Source organism: Schistocerca piceifrons, chromosome 4 (genome assembly GCF_021461385.2).
Source record: "Schistocerca piceifrons isolate TAMUIC-IGC-003096 chromosome 4, iqSchPice1.1, whole genome shotgun sequence".
NCBI classification, from domain to species: Eukaryota; Metazoa; Arthropoda; class Insecta; order Orthoptera; family Acrididae; genus Schistocerca; species Schistocerca piceifrons.
In genome coordinates, this window is record NC_060141.1 from 405,876,741 (window position 1) to 405,894,141 (window position 17,401).

The 17,401-nt window shown below is 42.3% G+C and overlaps 1 protein-coding gene across 1 annotated transcript in view; it reads left to right on the forward strand.

Annotated features, from left to right (window-relative positions):
- The first annotated feature begins 4,430 nt into the window (after positions 1-4,430).
- The window catches only part of LOC124795871 (photoreceptor-specific nuclear receptor-like), a 254,597-nt gene continuing 241,626 nt past the window's right edge, over positions 4,431-17,401 (forward strand). Inside the window, exon 1 of the mRNA XM_047259952.1 lies at positions 4,431-4,842. Coding sequence (XP_047115908.1) covers positions 4,431-4,842 — 412 coding nt within the window. The remainder of the gene's footprint in view (positions 4,843-17,401) is intronic.

The window sequence follows — 17,401 nt, forward strand, 5'->3', positions numbered from 1 at the left end:
GGCATCTGGTTCTTGCACCCATGCTGACTGCTGTTCATCAGCGACGAAGGCTGGAATTTGCACGCCAGTAACGTAACTGGGCGTCCACTGACTGGCGACAGGTGGACTTTTCAGACGAATCGCATTTTAGGCCCCATCGGACAGATGGCCATTGGCGTGTCCACCATAAAATGTCTGAAAGCAAACACCCTGCTACAGCCGTTGAAAGAGTTCAGGCTGGGGGGGGGGGGGGGGGGGGGTTCTGGGTGATCTTGTCATTGTTCAGGGCACAATGGATCAACACAACACAAGTATGCCTCTAACCTTGGCGTCCATATCCATCCCTACATGCAGATTGTTTTTCCTCGGAGCAATGGCATCTACCAGCAGGACAATGCGACGTGTCACACAGCTCCAGTGCACGTGAGTGGTTCGAAGAGCACCAGGATGAGTTTACCGTACTCCCCTGTCCACCAAACTCCCCGAGTTTAAAACCAAACGAGAGTCTGTGGGACCACCAATCCGGCTGTTCGCGCCATCGATCTTCAACCGAGAAACCTAGCGCAGCTGGCCAAGGAACTGCAGTCGGTACGGCTCCACAGCCCTGTAAGTACCTTCCAGGACCTCACTGATTCACTTCCTGCAAGTCTCGCAGTAGTCCGCTCAGCAAAAGGTTATTATTCAGGGTTTTGACAGGTGGTCATATTAACATAACTGGACAGTGGCCGCGCGGGATTAGCCGAGCAGTCTAAGGCGCTGCAGTCATGGACTGTGCGGCTAGTCCCGACGGAGATTCGAGTCCTCCATCGGGCATGGGTGTGTATGTTTGTCCTTAGGATAGTTTAGGTTAAGTAGTGTGTAAGCTCAGGGACTGATGACCTTAGCAGTTAAATCCCATAAGATTTCACGCACATTTGAACTGGACGGTGTACGTGCATTCGTTTGTGGCTTGTTACGGATTTCAGTCTGTTTTAATAGCGTTGTTTTGTATAGGTACATTATAATACATCTTTCTGCAAAGGCGGTAGAATTTCTAGAATGATACTAGTAGCTTGCAAGTATATATGAACAGCTCCTTCTACATCAAAATTGTTTTGAAATAGACTTCCATTACTCACCGGTCACACGATTTCTACGACAAAAAATGGTGGGGCGTGTAAGTTACACGTGATCTCGTCACGTTCACGTGGGCCATATACATTGCATATTGGCTACAATACATGTCAACAACGTCGTCCAGCAACATTGCGACCACAGGAACTGTAGCCACATGTAAGCATACTACAACATTACTGGTCACTATTGCTCGGCAATGTTTGCGGTAGTAAATTTCTTGGCCAGAATTTCTTGCAAGTTTTCACATTATTGTCGAAATTGAACGAATGTGAGCTAATGCAAGTGAGTGCGGCTCTAATGCTTTCGCATCACACAAGGAATAAAGTTAGAACAAGAGAAATACAGATTTGTGGATGCGTCATTTTTTTAAGTAAGCGGAATGCTTCAGAAAATTCAACTCGCGAACTGATGCCGCACAGTACTTTCTTCTTCGACTTTTACCAGAACACGATTTCGAATATCTCGTACTAGAAATTGGTCAAAGAATTGCTAAAACTAATACAAATGTGAGAGACAGTATACCAGTTACAGACCGAGTGGCCGTCATACTTCAGTTTTCAGCCATTGGCGATTCGTACAGAAGTTTAATGTTCCTCTTTAAAGACCACTATTGATCAAAGATCCTCTTGGTATCAGACGTATGCAGTCCTCTGGTAGAAGGATTAAAAGATTTTATTAAGGTAAGTCTGAAATAAATATATAACTTTTATTTGTATTTTCTTTTAGTTCGCCAGCACATGCAAACACATGTGGTAAAGTTCATGTCCGCAGCTCGTGGTCGTGCGGTAGCGTTCTCGCTTCCCGCGCCCGGGTTCCCGGGTTCGATTCCCGGCGGGGTCAGGGATCTTCTCTGCTTCGTGATGACTGGGTGTTGTGTGATGTCCTTAGGTTAGTTAGATTTAAGTAGTTCTAAGTTCTAGGGGACTGATGACCTCAGATGTTAAGTCCCATAGTGCTCAGAGCCATTTGAACCATTTTGATAAAGTTCATAACAAAATTGAGCGTGATTCCGACCACACCTGCAACAGCTTGCCTGCCGTCCTTTCTCCGAGTGCGATCTTCGTAAAGGGTCTTTCATTAAGAGCGATAATTTTTAACACTTGAAAAAAAAACACTCAACTTATCTAAATAAATTGTTCTTTAATTTGAATCTCAGACATTGTAGTTATGTTCTGAACAAAACATCGCTCAAATGTCCACCGCGGCCTTGAACACACTGACAACCACGAAGGCTCCAATTGTTAATCACTCTATCACTAGAGGCGTTATGACTGCGATTGCTTGATGAATGTTCGCCTCCAATGGTTCCAAATTTTTTTACTTGTCAGCATAGACCTAGGCTTTGATGTATCCCCAAAGAAAATTACACGACCGTTGCGGCCATTTCGCAGATCCACGTCTTGAGATGACCCGGTCACCAAACTTCTCCCTCAGCAAACCGAGCATAGCATCAGCTGCGTGGCACGTAGCGCCATTCTGCTGGAACCCCATGTTTCCGATATCTGTGGCCTCAAGTTCTGGCCACAGAAATTCGTTTAACATGATTCTGTACCGGTTGTCATTGACGGTAACGGTTCTTCTCTCATCATCTCGAAAGAAATAAGGTCCAATGAAGTCGCCACGCCACGCCACCAAACAGTGAGGTTTTCTGAATACAATGGCAACTCAAGAGCCACTTATAGGTTCTTCTCCCTTGTAAGATATAAAAGCGCCTCGTATGAGAAGATGATTATTCCTTTCAGTTCAGGATCACTTTACAACTGCTACACGGCCCAATCAGCGAACTCAGGGTGCAATTTCTGTACGTTTGATTTCAACTCTTGCGGCAGTATAACTTTATCTGGGTTCATGCCAAAACCCTTTCGCAAGATTCGCCTAACTGATGTCTCATATCGCCACAACCGATAAGACGGTCTCAAAACTGACACATTAGGCTCTTCCTCAATACGTACCGCTATTGCTGCGATATTGTTCTCAATTTCGCGCTTTACTTTGTCTACTTGTTGTCTTCTGGTAGTATAGAGTGATATTCCGCTCAAACTTGGCCACAGTGCGGCGTATAGACTGAATAGAGAAACGGTGATGGAGACCAATTCCCTGGTGAATAAACGATGAGCATCCGCAACAGAGCTACCACTTTCGTAAAAACTTTTAACGGTTTCTAAACGGTCAGGTAGCATGAATCGCCGCAAGATGAAACTGCAAACTCTGTTGGACCACACAGTAACCCAAGCTTCCTGATAAATACTAAATTATACTGGATATTTTCACACCTGGAAGCACACAAAAAAATTAGAAATTAGAAATTACAATTTTAAAAACTAACACTCTTAACGAAAGGTCCTTTATAGACTAGTCTCCACGTCCTGTAGCCCTCGAGACGTAGATGAACTGCGTTTATGAAATTCATAGTTCTCTCGTTTGTCCACTTCTCCACTGCCGTACACAAGAAAGTAACAAACAAAAGAGGTGACTTTATGTACGATCGTAAACTTTCGGAGAGAGGTGAAATGATATCGTTTTCGCTCGGACACGTGACTGTAACGTTGGCGGAGAGAGAAGTAGAAAACAAAGGTGAGAGCGAGAGGGAAGCATTTATAGACAGCGCTAGAGATAGATATTGCCCTGCAATGCAAAAATATTCTCCACCCGTGGTGGACAAGTCGACAACTACCTACAACAGCCTGCAACATCAGCAATATTTGCCGGTCATACCGAAAATTACCGTGCATTGCAGTAATGTCAACGAAACGCTATTGCGGCAAAATCTTCACGTGTAAACCCACCTTCAGTGACGTACTGCGGAGTTTTGACTGGCACAGGCTTGCCTAATTTTTCCATAACGCTACAGCCGTGGTCGGCTTCAGAGTTTCATCTTACCAGAGCAGCGGGATGAAGTTCGCAAGACGGGCGCCTGAGCAGTTGGCGGGTTTGTACACGCCAGGCAATTTTCCGCGCCGGTCCAATCAAAAGTACGGCGCGCGCGATTGAGTTACGGCCCGGTTGGCACTCAATCCGGCCGCCCGCTGCGCCTCCGAATCCCCGGGATAGAAATCGAATTTACTTTGCCTCTTTCCGGGGTCTCGGTGGGCGCGCCAATGGCATTCTGCCGGAGCTGGAAGAGGAAGGGGGGGGGGGGGTTGACAGGGCAGGTTTTTGAACCGGAATTAGGGCCGGCGTCGCCACCGGCGCCTCCACCGCCCCCGCCACCCCCGCGCGACGGCGGAGTCGGAGGCCACACCCGCCGTCACACGGCGCCGTCCGGTCGCTCCCCACCACAGCCGCCGCCGTCCGACTCCGCCGCCGCACGCGCGCGGCTTTTTCGGAGCGGGCCAATGAGATCACGACGTCAGGCGCCGGGACGCCGACCAATAGGATTAAGGTGCGAGCCGGCGGCGTCAACCAATCAATGGGGCGCTCGCGGCGCCCGGAGAGGGGGAAAAGCGGGGTGGCAGTCAGAGAGCAAAAGTGCGAGCGGGCGGGCGTGGCTAACGGGAGGGCGATTAAGTGTGGGGCGACGCGCCGAGGAAGAGAGCGAGAGGGAAAGAGGGAGAGGGAGAAGGGCAGAGGAGCAGAGCGGAGGGCGGCGTGTGGTGCGCGCGCGCGCCGGAGTTAAGCCTTTTGACGCTGGTCGGTGTCAGCGGCCGGCCACAATAGACGGCGGCGCGTCATGGACAGCAGCAGCAGCGCGCCGGAGCCCTGCGGTGAGTAGCGAGCAGCGCGCCGCTCCAGTTCGGCCCTCAGCCGGTAGGGGCGCAGCCGTAGCGCCGCAGCCGCCGCTGCCGCCGGTCGCAGGCGACGCCTCCGCTGCCGCTGCTGCCGCCTCGCCGCTCTGCGGTGTGCCGCGCTTCGCTTCTTCGCCGACACCTGAGGTAAAACTCGTCTTTGCCTTTCCGTCGCTTGTCTTTTACTCATCCGTTTCCGCTTTGACGTCGCTCGTGTTCCCGCCGAAGTTCAACTGCATCGCTGACTCGGTATCACGTGTTCGACTCGGCTCCCGCCAGCACAGCTGTTTCCGCTCGGCGGTAACTACGATCTGTGTTTCTTCCCTGTTTCCAAGTACGAACATCTGCCTTCCTCAGACAGCTTTTAGAAAGTTAGTGTTATCCCTCAGTACTCTCGGTGTACAATAATACTGAAGGAAACTATAGTCTGTCTGCAGACTGAAGGGCGAGCAGCAATTGTGGTGGGAGAAGCGGCCTTTCCACCAAAAACGTCTTACCTGACGTACAGGATGGCGTAAGAATCAGTTTCCCGTCTAGTAGTACATTGCAGCGTACAGTGATTTACGTAGATTCTGTTGATGTGTGTTACTTGAGTTAGTTAATATTAGTTACTAATTTCTGTGTGCCATATATCGTTACATTTAATGGAGAAAAAGCACTCCCAGGAGACTCACCTCTCATCTAAAAGGCGCGTTCTGGAAGTGGCGATATAACATTGGGAAACTGCCTATAGGGGCTCCTGGTGACGTAGCTGGGCTATGTTTTCAGTTTGGAGACGTACTTTATCAGATTCATAGGCGGATCACTACGTACTGACAGATGTCAAGATAGTGTGAGAATCTTGGCTTGCAAGTCGTCTTCGGATTCAAATGTCTAACTGGAAATTTTACACAGGGCATACGAGTGGATCTTTCGATCCCCGATTTAGAGAACAATGTAGGCTAATGTAGGCAGCAATGACCGGCTTTTTGTTCCCATTTGAAAAAGAAACGCAGATATAAATTAGGACGTATATATAAATATTTTGATATCTGTCATTGTGTTTGTAGGAGACTCCATTTAGATACGCCTGAAGAGCCTGGAATTTTCACTGATTTCAAGAAAACATCAATGACATTTGTTAATTGAACAAAGCATTTTCGGTAATAAAGCTCTTGTTGAACTATTTTCTGATCCGTTATGACGCACGTTCTCTCTTGGTTTTCGTCATTTTCTATTATTGGGGTTCCCTTTTGTGCCGATCTGCACTTGTTTAATAAAAGTTAGACAAATGACTCAAATCGGCTGCTCAGCATTCACTCGTTACCGCCACTAACCAGGTGGCCACTCGCGGACCACATATGCAGGCCGGCGCTTCTACTGCACATCTAGCTTACCTACACCAATAATCCCGCAATTTTTACAGCTTTATCCTATGGGAAGGGTATATCTTACAATCAGTTTGCTACTGTAAACATTTTTGATCCTACATTTGCGATTTACGAATGACAAGCTTAAGACCATAATGCAGTTAACCGTGTAGCCTTCAGCTGCACCAATCAGGGCTCAGATACATATGTTTATACTACGCTTGCCTCTCCTCGCCTGTTCAGTTATACTTGGACCAGTTACCGTTTAACATTTCAGTGTGCATTTAGCTGTCTACAGAAGTTCGTTAGAGTTAGTAATTGTGATTCACAGTAATTTACTATTCTCTTTATACCTACATTTCTTTTTATAAACAGGTCATTTTAATGACTTTCTAAGAAGTCGAAGCCAGTTAAAATAGCACTTCAGCGATTGGAGGCTAGAAAACTACAATTAAAGAATATTGTTAACCCGAAAAACCCACCTTCCATGTGTGCACATTGACACCTGTCCTTTCTAGAGACATAAATGTTTTGTTTTGAGAGTAGACATTTTGTGTAGATGAGTGATGTATGCATACAGACAATAGGGCCGTGTAAACCTCTAGTGTCGCATAGCTCTTCGCTCTTCGTGGGTGTAACTAGGGAAACGCTGAGCCTGATGTTTCGATCCCCACTAACACTCCACGGCACACAGGAGAGAGTTTTGAGATCACTGTTGCTACTGCTGCCGATTTGAAATTTTTCGTAACAAAGTTTCCTCCGATTGCTGGTGAAATACTGATGGTACAGATTTCCTCCACTTCTAGGGTTCGAACCGACTTCCTCCGGGACAAGCACCATCTCACCTGCGTTTCTGAGATCTGCAATGGAAACGAGTGAACACAAAATATTTTGTAACGTTTCCATGACGTGGGGTTCAACAGCCGTGAAGTATTTTATAAAATGCATTTTAACCATCAGCTGCTTATTGTCCCGATAGTCATCTACCGGTTTCTGTTATTAACCATTATCCAGGACGTGGGGTACAACAGATTAGTTAAGAACATCCCACATTTTTTGAAGCTGAACCATATTGAAATTATCCACAGTTCTATAACTAGTTTGTCTTGGAATACTGGCAGCCATATTTTATGTCAAACGTACAGACATCACAGAAAAAACAAGACCAACAACAATATTGAGTACTGAATTGTTGTTCGTTTCTCCTGTGATGTCTGTATGTTTGACATAAAATATGACTGTCAGTATTCTAAGACAAATTGGTTATACAATTTTTGATAATATCGATATGATTCAGCTTCAAAATAATATGGTGGAATGTTTTTAACAAATCTGTTGTAGCCTACATCCTGAATGATGGTTAATAACAGGAACCGGTAGATGACTAATGCGACACTAAACAAATGATGGTTAAAACACATTTTATAAAATAAAATAAAAATATTTAGCTCGTTCCGAAGTGATCTTACTGTTGATACTGTTAGTGTCTGACTTGTTTTTTAAGGAAAAGTTTGTGACGCCATCAACATCTAAGTGGTTAGAAATGAAAAGAGAATTTAACGAGTAATTAGTGGTGCTATAAAAATCCGTAAATATATATTAATAAAATACTAATATCTTTTCACTGCGGTTGTAGCCCGAACCCACAAAAATTATTACCATAGTAGCGAGAGTACCCACTGCGTCTTTAGTGGCATGCAGTTGTTCAGAAGATAGGACCTATTTATCAATTACGATAATTACGATGAGATTGTTATCTCCTTGTTTTTAGTTTAATTTTTTCTTCCAATTTTCACGTCTGAAATCTTGACATAACACCTTGTAATAGTGTTCTATCATTTGTTCCAGAATACACAAAATCTAACTTATCGTAAGATTTATTTCTAATTTGTACCTCTTACGAACCACTTGAATAACTATTTCAGATTTATCTTTCGGTTTTCCCAATATTATAATTTCCATCATTTCTATCAGATTGTTTTCGTTTACGATCTTTTGACGTCGTTGCTCCTGTTTTCTTTTTCTCTTCAGGAGAGAGGAGTTTAAACTTTTCTTACGAAATGCATCTCTATATAGAATTTAGAGGTTTTTGATCTACGTCTCCTTGAGATAATTTCTAATTTCTTGCAGCCGTTCAATCCAGGGAGATATTTTCTGACTGTCATGTTTGAAAATTCTATTACATACCGTGTTTCCAGTAATCCAAACCACATGTCCGTAAAATATCACTCTGTGTTTCCTCATGTAACATTTAGTTGATCGATTTTCTTTTCAAGATCGCCATCACTTGTCTTCCTGTTTTACTGACCCGAATATTCTTTTCGGATTTTACTCCAACATTTACACGTCTTCCAATTCTCCAGTCTTAGTTAAATTCAGGCCTTTAACTCCGAATAAACAAAGTGTTATTTATTTGCCAATGTTTTCTGTATTGGCTGCACGTTGCAGTTGCGATAACCGTATTATTAATTTTGGAAATCACACTGATAATACACTCTATTCGGGCCGTTCTTTTAGCACTGCAGCATAAATTGCAGAAATTAAAACAACAAAAATATTCAATACCTTAACTTTGAATGTAAAAGTATTATTCGTTTCCTTGTTAAGTTATGATCACATTGTGGTGAATTCGTAGCAGCCGTGAAAATAAATTTTTAAATCAATTGCTTTCGTATTGGCTGAGTTGCTCTTTGTCCGGAGACATTATTTAGACGATCATCTTCAATGACGTATTTGTTGTGAAAATTATTTCCGGTGAAACCATTCGACTTTCGCGCAAATATCCAAGACCGCACAACCAGCAAGAAATAATTATCTTTCTCTGAAGGTCACACTGGTGCTTAGCTCACAGCGTTGGCGGCTTGTTGGCGTGAATGTAAATGTTTGACCCTGACTATGGCACGCGTGAAAGTATGACTTCCAAACGCTGTGACGTGGCAGTCTTTCGCTGACATTGTGCGAAGTTCCCAAGAGAGAGTGTTCCCTGGAGGCTTTTAGGTGGCGTACAGTAACTCCACTTAGACCTTCGCTCTCTTAATCACGGTCCGATCCTTTCCTTCCGGTCACACTAGGTGCTGTCGATTATCTACTGGTATGTAGTCGGTATTACCTATAATACCATCGGAAGACAGCCGACACGTCATATAGAAAAAGAACAATTACATCTAAATTAGATATTTCAGTACAGTGAAACTCGATACCACTAACCTTACTGATAACTGACCTCTGAATAATTTGTTTCTTCTTTATGAAGGACGTACAATGCTGAATGTCGCACGAGTGAAGTGACTCCATACTTAGGCAACGTGCAGGGGCAATGGATTATGTTATACAGATAAAAAAACGCGTGGTGCGAAGATAAATTCTAAAAGAATATAACGTTTCTTCTCCAGGCATTTTTATGCAGCATTACGAAAAGAAAATTATTTTACACCATGTTTTGATATATTAGCTACTTTTCTAGTAACCGTTCAGATTTAAACATCTTTCGTAGCGCTGTACGAGCTTTCCTACGCCTTCTGCATACTCAGTTGGCGCCAACTTGTTGAACGAGCCACTAACGTCCTCCTTCAGTTCGTTGTCATCTCCATGGTGCTTTTAGCCCGGAACATCTGTCAATTTGGGCAAAAGACCGCAGTCACTCGGGGCCATCACCGTGCAGCAAGAGAGATGTCGAGAAACTTTCCACTTAAATTTCGTCAGGCACAAGTGAAGAGCGACCTGACCGTCCTTCATCATGAATATTCTTTCGTCCGCCATTAAACACATGCACCGCTTTAGAAATGAACCTTGATTCATTACATTTGAACTTCGTTCCGGGAGGACTTTTTTGATATCCAGAAACGGTGTTGCACTACACACCTCTCTCTTGGCGGGATCGTTAATTTTGTCACACAGCTTAAAATAGCACAAACAAACAGTAAACGACTCTTCTTGCTCGCTGTTTGTGTCATATTGGCGTCAACGATTAGTTAAGTCCACGACATGGCGTCATGGGTGGGGAGAAAATTGTGCGGCTGGTTAGATCAAATAGTTCTTTACTTTTACAATGATCTTCGTATAAATTGTGGGAATTCAGATCCATCTATTACGCAGACGGCTAAAATTGTTTTCGCCTTTTCACGTACCGGCGCATTTTTGCCATCATCAATGAGATCTTTCATCTAGGTCTTATTCACTAGAATGTTGGGTTCTGTAGGATCTCCTTTACATTGTCACACAGACTGCCATAGATTTTCTCGTGTTTTATGTCCTTTTCTACGTGCCCGTCTGTTGCATAAAGATACACATCTTAATCGTACATGTTTTTGCCGCTTTCCTGTGTGCGTTTCTGCATCAGATGAGCTTGCATACGTGGACATAAACCACGTGGAAAACCATGGTAAGCTATATAATAATGTAAAGAATGCTCTAAGAAACTTAAAATTCTAGTGGATAAAAACACTCGCTAAGGATTACAGAAATGCTCCCACAAGTGATTAAACAACAATACGAATGAAACTTCTTGGCAAATTAAAACTGACTGCCGGACCGAGACTCGAACTCGCTACCTTCGTCTTTCGCTGGCAGGTACTGTACCAACTTAGCTCCCTAAGCACGACCCACGAACCGTCCTCACAGCTTTACTTCCGCCAGTACGTCATCTCCTACCTTAGATTAGTTGTTTTCACAATAGGCGGACTTCAACCCGATAATTTACCTGCAAACACGGTTGTTGTTAGAGCTTTAATTTTAGATGATGATGACAGTATGATATGTTCCATTATTTCTGGAGGTAAGAGTTGGGATTAAGATTTTTCTTAGAAACATATGTGCCGAGACAGTCTGTTTCCACTTTACAGGGAAGACGAAAGCGGCACACGTTTTAAACTCTCCCGCCAACATTGATTTTTCTTACTTAATGAAGTAAAAAAAAATTGCTTTGTATGCTGACCACAACGTTCGTTGTACAAACTGTATCAACGCAATAAGTCGACACTCTGATAAAAATATGTGACGGATACTAGTTTATCCATGATGGCTTGAGAACACCGAAGATGTTCTTGTAAAAATCACTGAAGAAAAACCTGCAACCAGCCACATCTTTTGAAATAAATATTTATTTCGCCGTAACTAGTCTGGGGACAGTGCGCACCGTCAGAAGACAGAGAGGATTTCCCTTATAAATTTCGCCTTCAAGTAATTGTGGTTTACAAAAACTGATGCATCACAGGCAAGGTCTGTACCTGATTGAATAGCATGTGCTACTCACTTGTACCCAGCTCGTAGTTTACAACATAGGCAAAATCTTTGCTGTGTAGCGGTACTGTTGTTCTAGAAGTTCTCTTTCATGTATTTAGGGGTCACTTTTTCTGCTAGACACTTCTTGGTAAATCCAATGAATAAAATAACGTCGTTGTCAGAAATCGCAAACTTCAGTTAATAAAAGAAATTCGTTTTATTGCATTTAACAAAAGGTTTCTAGAAGAAAAAGTTAATCCAAAATATATCTAAGTGAACATCAAGAACAACAGAACAGCTGTACAGCCCACAAAGCTATTGCTTTCGGTGAGAAACACGATCTCAGTACATGCAGAAAGAGCTTCCCAACTGCCTATATTGAAAATTCACCAAGTTGGCGCCTATGCAGAGTTTCAAAAAACAAAATTATAACGTTATTTGTTTGATTTCATACATATTTGTAAAACATGTAACACTTAGGGTGACGAGCGGCGTTATCCACAGCCAGCCCGCCCTTCATCAGAAGTAAAGTAACAAGAAAGAGGAAAAAAACATGTCTGGTTGAAGTGCTGCGAGAGGAAACTATAAGGCCACGGGTCTGAGTGCCTGAAGAAATCAGTGAGATATTGTTCGGGATCATGTAAACGCTAACTCGTCTGGAAAACCGCAAAATGCGATTGAAAGACAGTAAAGAGTCAAACAAGGTTTTACCAGGTCGTGTTTAGATGTTTGTAAGCTTGTGAGATATCTATGATAATAACATATGATTAAAAATTCTTATTTATCATCCAAACATATCTAGCCACTTCAAAAATTGTAGAAGATTAGTCTTCTATGTAGAACTGCCATGTGTACTACGATCTGTGTGTTTACAAAACAATCACATAATGTTAAGAACAATAATACAATCTGAGACACTTTTTTCGATAATTCTAAGTTTTGCAATGTGGTAACTGAAAATAAGAAAAAGAATCTAAAGCTATTTAGGAAAAGAAGATAAAGACGAAACATTTTGTTACATAATGTAGAAAATCGGACTACAAACATCTTTTGCTAATTAAATCCTATACTGTTTCAAGTTGACAAAGTATTATGAAAGTTGTAACTAACTTACTGTTTTAAATGGAGCGTGCATTATAAGGAAACGTGCGATAAGATGTGATAGTGTAGACATCTTTGGAGGAGAAACGTCACTTCAGCGCGTCTTCTATTCTTGATGGTTTCCAATATACGGTTGTTCCTCAGGAATCTGAATTAAGAGGTCTCTTAATTTCTTGCTGTCTCTGATTGCCAATTTTTCTTAACAGATCATATCCAAACGCCCCAAAAATACGACTTGTATGAATAGTATGACTCAAATTAATCATCAAAGAGTCTGTATATATTGCTAACATTTGATGGGAATATGTCAGTTCAACCCGTAGAGAAATAATATAGCTTGAATCGTTCGTGTAACACATTAGTAGTGCACATTTGGTTAGGAATACTGTCATAAATCTGTGAGACAGCAAATATTTTATTCTTGAACGATTCAATTATTGTAACGAAGTATTCAAGGTTTTATAAGTAAAGAGAATGTATGGGAGTCTGTGTTTCCCATATCCTGCACGAACGACCATGAACACTTCTGTTTCTCGGTTTCCGGTTTAATATTTATTTTTGGAAAATAACATTTAATTCGTCAGAAATTGAAGGAAATATTTCTGCGCTTGTCAGTGAACTCGAAGTTACATCTGTGTGTAAACCTTAAAAAGGTCATAAAAGCGAATAAAACTTCGTTACCGACTTAGAGAGCTGTATAAACATTTCAGCAACTATGATTTATGTGTAGCGTGTGTTTTACGCTGGCAGTTTCTTTGATGATAGTATAACTGGTCATGGAACACCAGTCTACTATCTCAAATAATTTCTTTAGAGTCCGCTTGACAGGAATATAGCATAAAAGCATGCTCAGTTCTTTCTGTCACGGAGTGATCTTTCATTATCCTGTGACATGCAAGCATATGTGACTGACTCCACATTTCCCAAATATTTTTATCATATTTCTCTCATTTGTTTCTGTTATTTAACTATCATATTTAGGCTGAAAATAATGGGAAGATGAATACTTAAATATTTTAACGATCTGCATTTTCCTGTGCTTTCCCAAGACGTGTCTGGTCAAAATCGTTCGCGTTAGAAACAAAACCTAACGCCGGGTTCGAAAGATAATTCCCGTCTTCAGATTTAGTCTAAGAAACTGTTTTCAATTGTGCGCAAATTTTGATACTTCAACATTCTTGTGTTGCCGTAAAACTAATATTCAAAAAACTATTCTAAAATTGGTGCAGTGGCATAAATTTAGTTAGCAGTTAAAAATTCAATTGTTTATAATTTAATGCCAAGCGGTTCGAATTTGAAGTCCCTCGTCACGTGTACATCTTAAAAAGGCAGCATTAATAGTGTATTAAGCTACCATGTGAATTTACGCAAGTGAGACACTGTGATTGTGAACAATACGGTTGTTATTGAAACTTCCTGACAGATTAAAATCAGCGCACACTCCGCCGCGGAGTGAAAATTAGTTCTGGAATACAGTTTTTATTGTTTGTTTGTTCGTTTATCTGTTTCTCTCTCCCGTTCTATAAATACGTGCGTCTGTGTGCGCGCGCATGTGTTAATCTTATGACTGGTATCATTCTGTTATAATCACCTTTTTTATTTTTACGGCTACAAAATAACTACTACATTTTCTGTCGGCTTGTTCAGTAACTCTTGACAGACGTTATACTGAGCTTCTGATCGTATGTGACCTACGGAATTGAACATCTTGCCTAACTTTCGGCACAGTATCCTGTACTGTCCGTTTGAGAATAACGGTGTAGCATCTACAAAAAAATTCTAATTTAGGTCTTTTATTTCAACGGGAATGCGAATGTGGTTTGTTGGAAAGGTATGTAAGGTGTTTAGTGTTTAACGAGTATTTGTTTTTTTTTTTTTTTGGTGTTCGAACAAAAGTACGGAATGGGAGAATCACCGCCATGTAAAATGTATTACTAATACGCATTACCTGATACAGAGTCCGCCTCTTTAGCTGGGTGGTAAAGTGCTCACCTCCCATGCAAGTGCGCAAGGGTTCGACTCCCGGCCGGGTTGGGGATTTTCTCCACTCGGGGACTGGGTGTTGTGTTGCCCTCCTCATCATTTTATCCTCATCACCGGCATGCAAGTCACCCAATGTGGCGTCGACTGAAATAAGACTTGCACTTGGCGGCCGCACTTCCCCGACTGGGGATTCCTGGCCAAAGATGCCATACGCTCATTTCATTTTTTTTTTTTACTGAAATAACGTGTTCGTTTCGGGATAATACACAAAGGGGCGAGTATTAAGCAGTACCAGACATTGGTATGTAAAGAGCATAATAACACGAAGTCACTGACCATGTTGCCTTCTATGAAGGGAGGACACACTAGTTTGCGACATACCATTCTCATAGCTCCACTCCTTAAATAACTGCGCTTTGTAAACTGACAGTAGAGCTCCCCCAGACTTGACCTCTCTGAGGCAATGAAGAAGGAAGGAAACGAGACTAGAACTTAACGACCCGCCGACGATAAAGTCGTCAGAGACAAGTCACAATGTCTGATTGGACAAGACTCGAGAGGGATATTTGGCGTGTCCTTCTTTTAGGAACTGCTCGGCATTCAATGTACAATTTAGCTAAATCAGAGTACATTATGGTGAGGCAAGTGTTGCACACATTTCAAAATAATGTGTGAAGTCATGGCTTCCATTTTTTCTTAGACTTATGTTGGGTCTGGAATTATCCCTCTTTGGAAATGGGAAATTAATTTTAATCTGTAACTGGTTCGTATTACGATATTGTGTGTGTGTGTGTGTGTGTGTGTGTGTTTGTGTGTGTGTTTGCGTGGCGCTAAAAAGACTTGTGCAAAAAGCAATTATTTCATTTGCTGACATATGCACTTCCAGCAAACTCCGCTTTTCCTTATTTCTTTTTTTTCCTGTGAAATAGCGGTTTGCATATCGTGGGGCATTTCTCACCCGTAGAAGACTTCTTGCATCAAATATACTCCCTAATTCAAGAAAACATTCTGCGTAAGCGAATCATCTTCTGTGGGGAAACACGAAGAAGAGAAGCGACGTATTTGAAGTGTGGTATTACAGATGAATGCTGAAGTGGTTGTGGACTAATAATGCTCTGCAGAATCGGAAAAGAAAGGGACATGTGGAAAACGAGCAGTACGGTAGGACATTTGTTAGCAGGGAATCACTTTCATGATCTAGGCGAAGCCGTAGATCGCAGAAAATGGAGAGAAATTTGTGGAATATGTGGAACAAATAACTGAGGTGTTGAAGGTAGGTGCTACTCTGATACGAAGAGGCTCGCATAAAAGAGGTCAGTAGACTAATCACCTCCTCCCTCCCTCGCGTCCCCCTTGCCACAAGAGAGATAGTGCTACCATAGATGTTAGATGAGCTCGTTATCAGGACTATCTCATTTACGTACTGCCTAGCTTTCTACATCTACATCTACATCCATACTCCGCAAGCCACCTGACGGTGTGTGGCGGAGGGTACCTTGAGTACCTCTATCGGTCCTCCCTTCTATTCCAGTCTCGTATTGTTCGTGAAAAGAAGGATTGTCGGTGTGCCTCTGTGTGGGCTCTAATCTCTCTGATTTTATCCTCATGGTCTCTTCGCGAGATATACGTAGGAGGGAGCAATATACTACTTGACTCTTCGGTGAAGTTCTTGAAACTTCAACAAAAGCCCTTACCGAGCTACTGAGCGTCTCTCCTGCAGAGTCTCCCACTGAGTTTATCTATCATCTCCGTAACGCTTTCGCGATTACTAAATGATTCTTTAACGAAGGGCGCTGCTCTCCGTTGGATCTTCTCTATCTATTCTATCAACCCTATATGGTACGGATCCCACACTGCTGAGCAGTATTCAAGCAGCGGGCGAACAAGCGTACTGTAACCTACTTCCTTTGTTTTCGGATTGCATTTCCTTAGGATTCTTCCAATGAATCTCAGTCTGGCATCTGCTTTACCGACGATCTACTTTACATGATCATTCCATTTTAAATCACTCCTAATGCGTACTCCCAGATAATTTATGGCATTAACTGCTTCCAGTTGCTGACCTGCTATATTGTAGCTAAATGATAAGAGATCTTTCTTTCTATCTATTCGCAGCACATTACAATTGTCTACATTGAGATTCAATTGCATTTCGTGAGGATGTGCCATATCAGCAAAGAATACAAAAGTGGCTCACGCAAGATGGGCACCAGCACATTTTCACGGCAGTGTGCGCGACTGACGTTGATATTTCAGGACCACTGGATTGGTAGGGGATTCCCCGCATTGAGTTGAGTGTAAATGCTACTCTGAGATGATTGCCGTAAATGAGTAGACTGCATCAGACTAGTCAAAATGTCGACAAAAAATAAAAAGACAGGGCAGCGAAGCTCATTTTAAAGACGCAACGGTCGAGTTTGTTGCCTATTTTTCTCCTTCCGAGCTATTTTCCGCCTTAAGCGTGTTCATCGCCCACGTAACAATAGATTCTACATTTCTCTATTTTACTTTCCTTCTTCCTCAACAACGTTGAACTGTTAGGTCCGCTTCCTTGGAAGTATCCTGTTTCTTCTTCTGCTATTTTGTTTGTAGCACCTTTGATTTTAGTTCGACTTTCCTTTGCTCCTTCCTCACCTTTTTTTTTTTTTTTTTTGTAGTTTGTGCTGCCTTCTCTCCCACTGTTCTCATTTCTTCTTTTCTTATTCTTTCTGAAATCCAGCACTTCACTTTGTATGCTTTCTTCACTTTCTTCTGTGTTATGCTCATCTGCATCACGAATAATGGAAGACCGCTAATTATGACAGTTACTGGTAGCCCTTTAGAGTTTTTCACTGCTTTATATATCTATTATCCCCCACAATATGGTCCATTTAGTATCTAGTTCTGTCTCCAGGAGATATCCACGTAAAGTGCCGTCTTTTGTGGTTT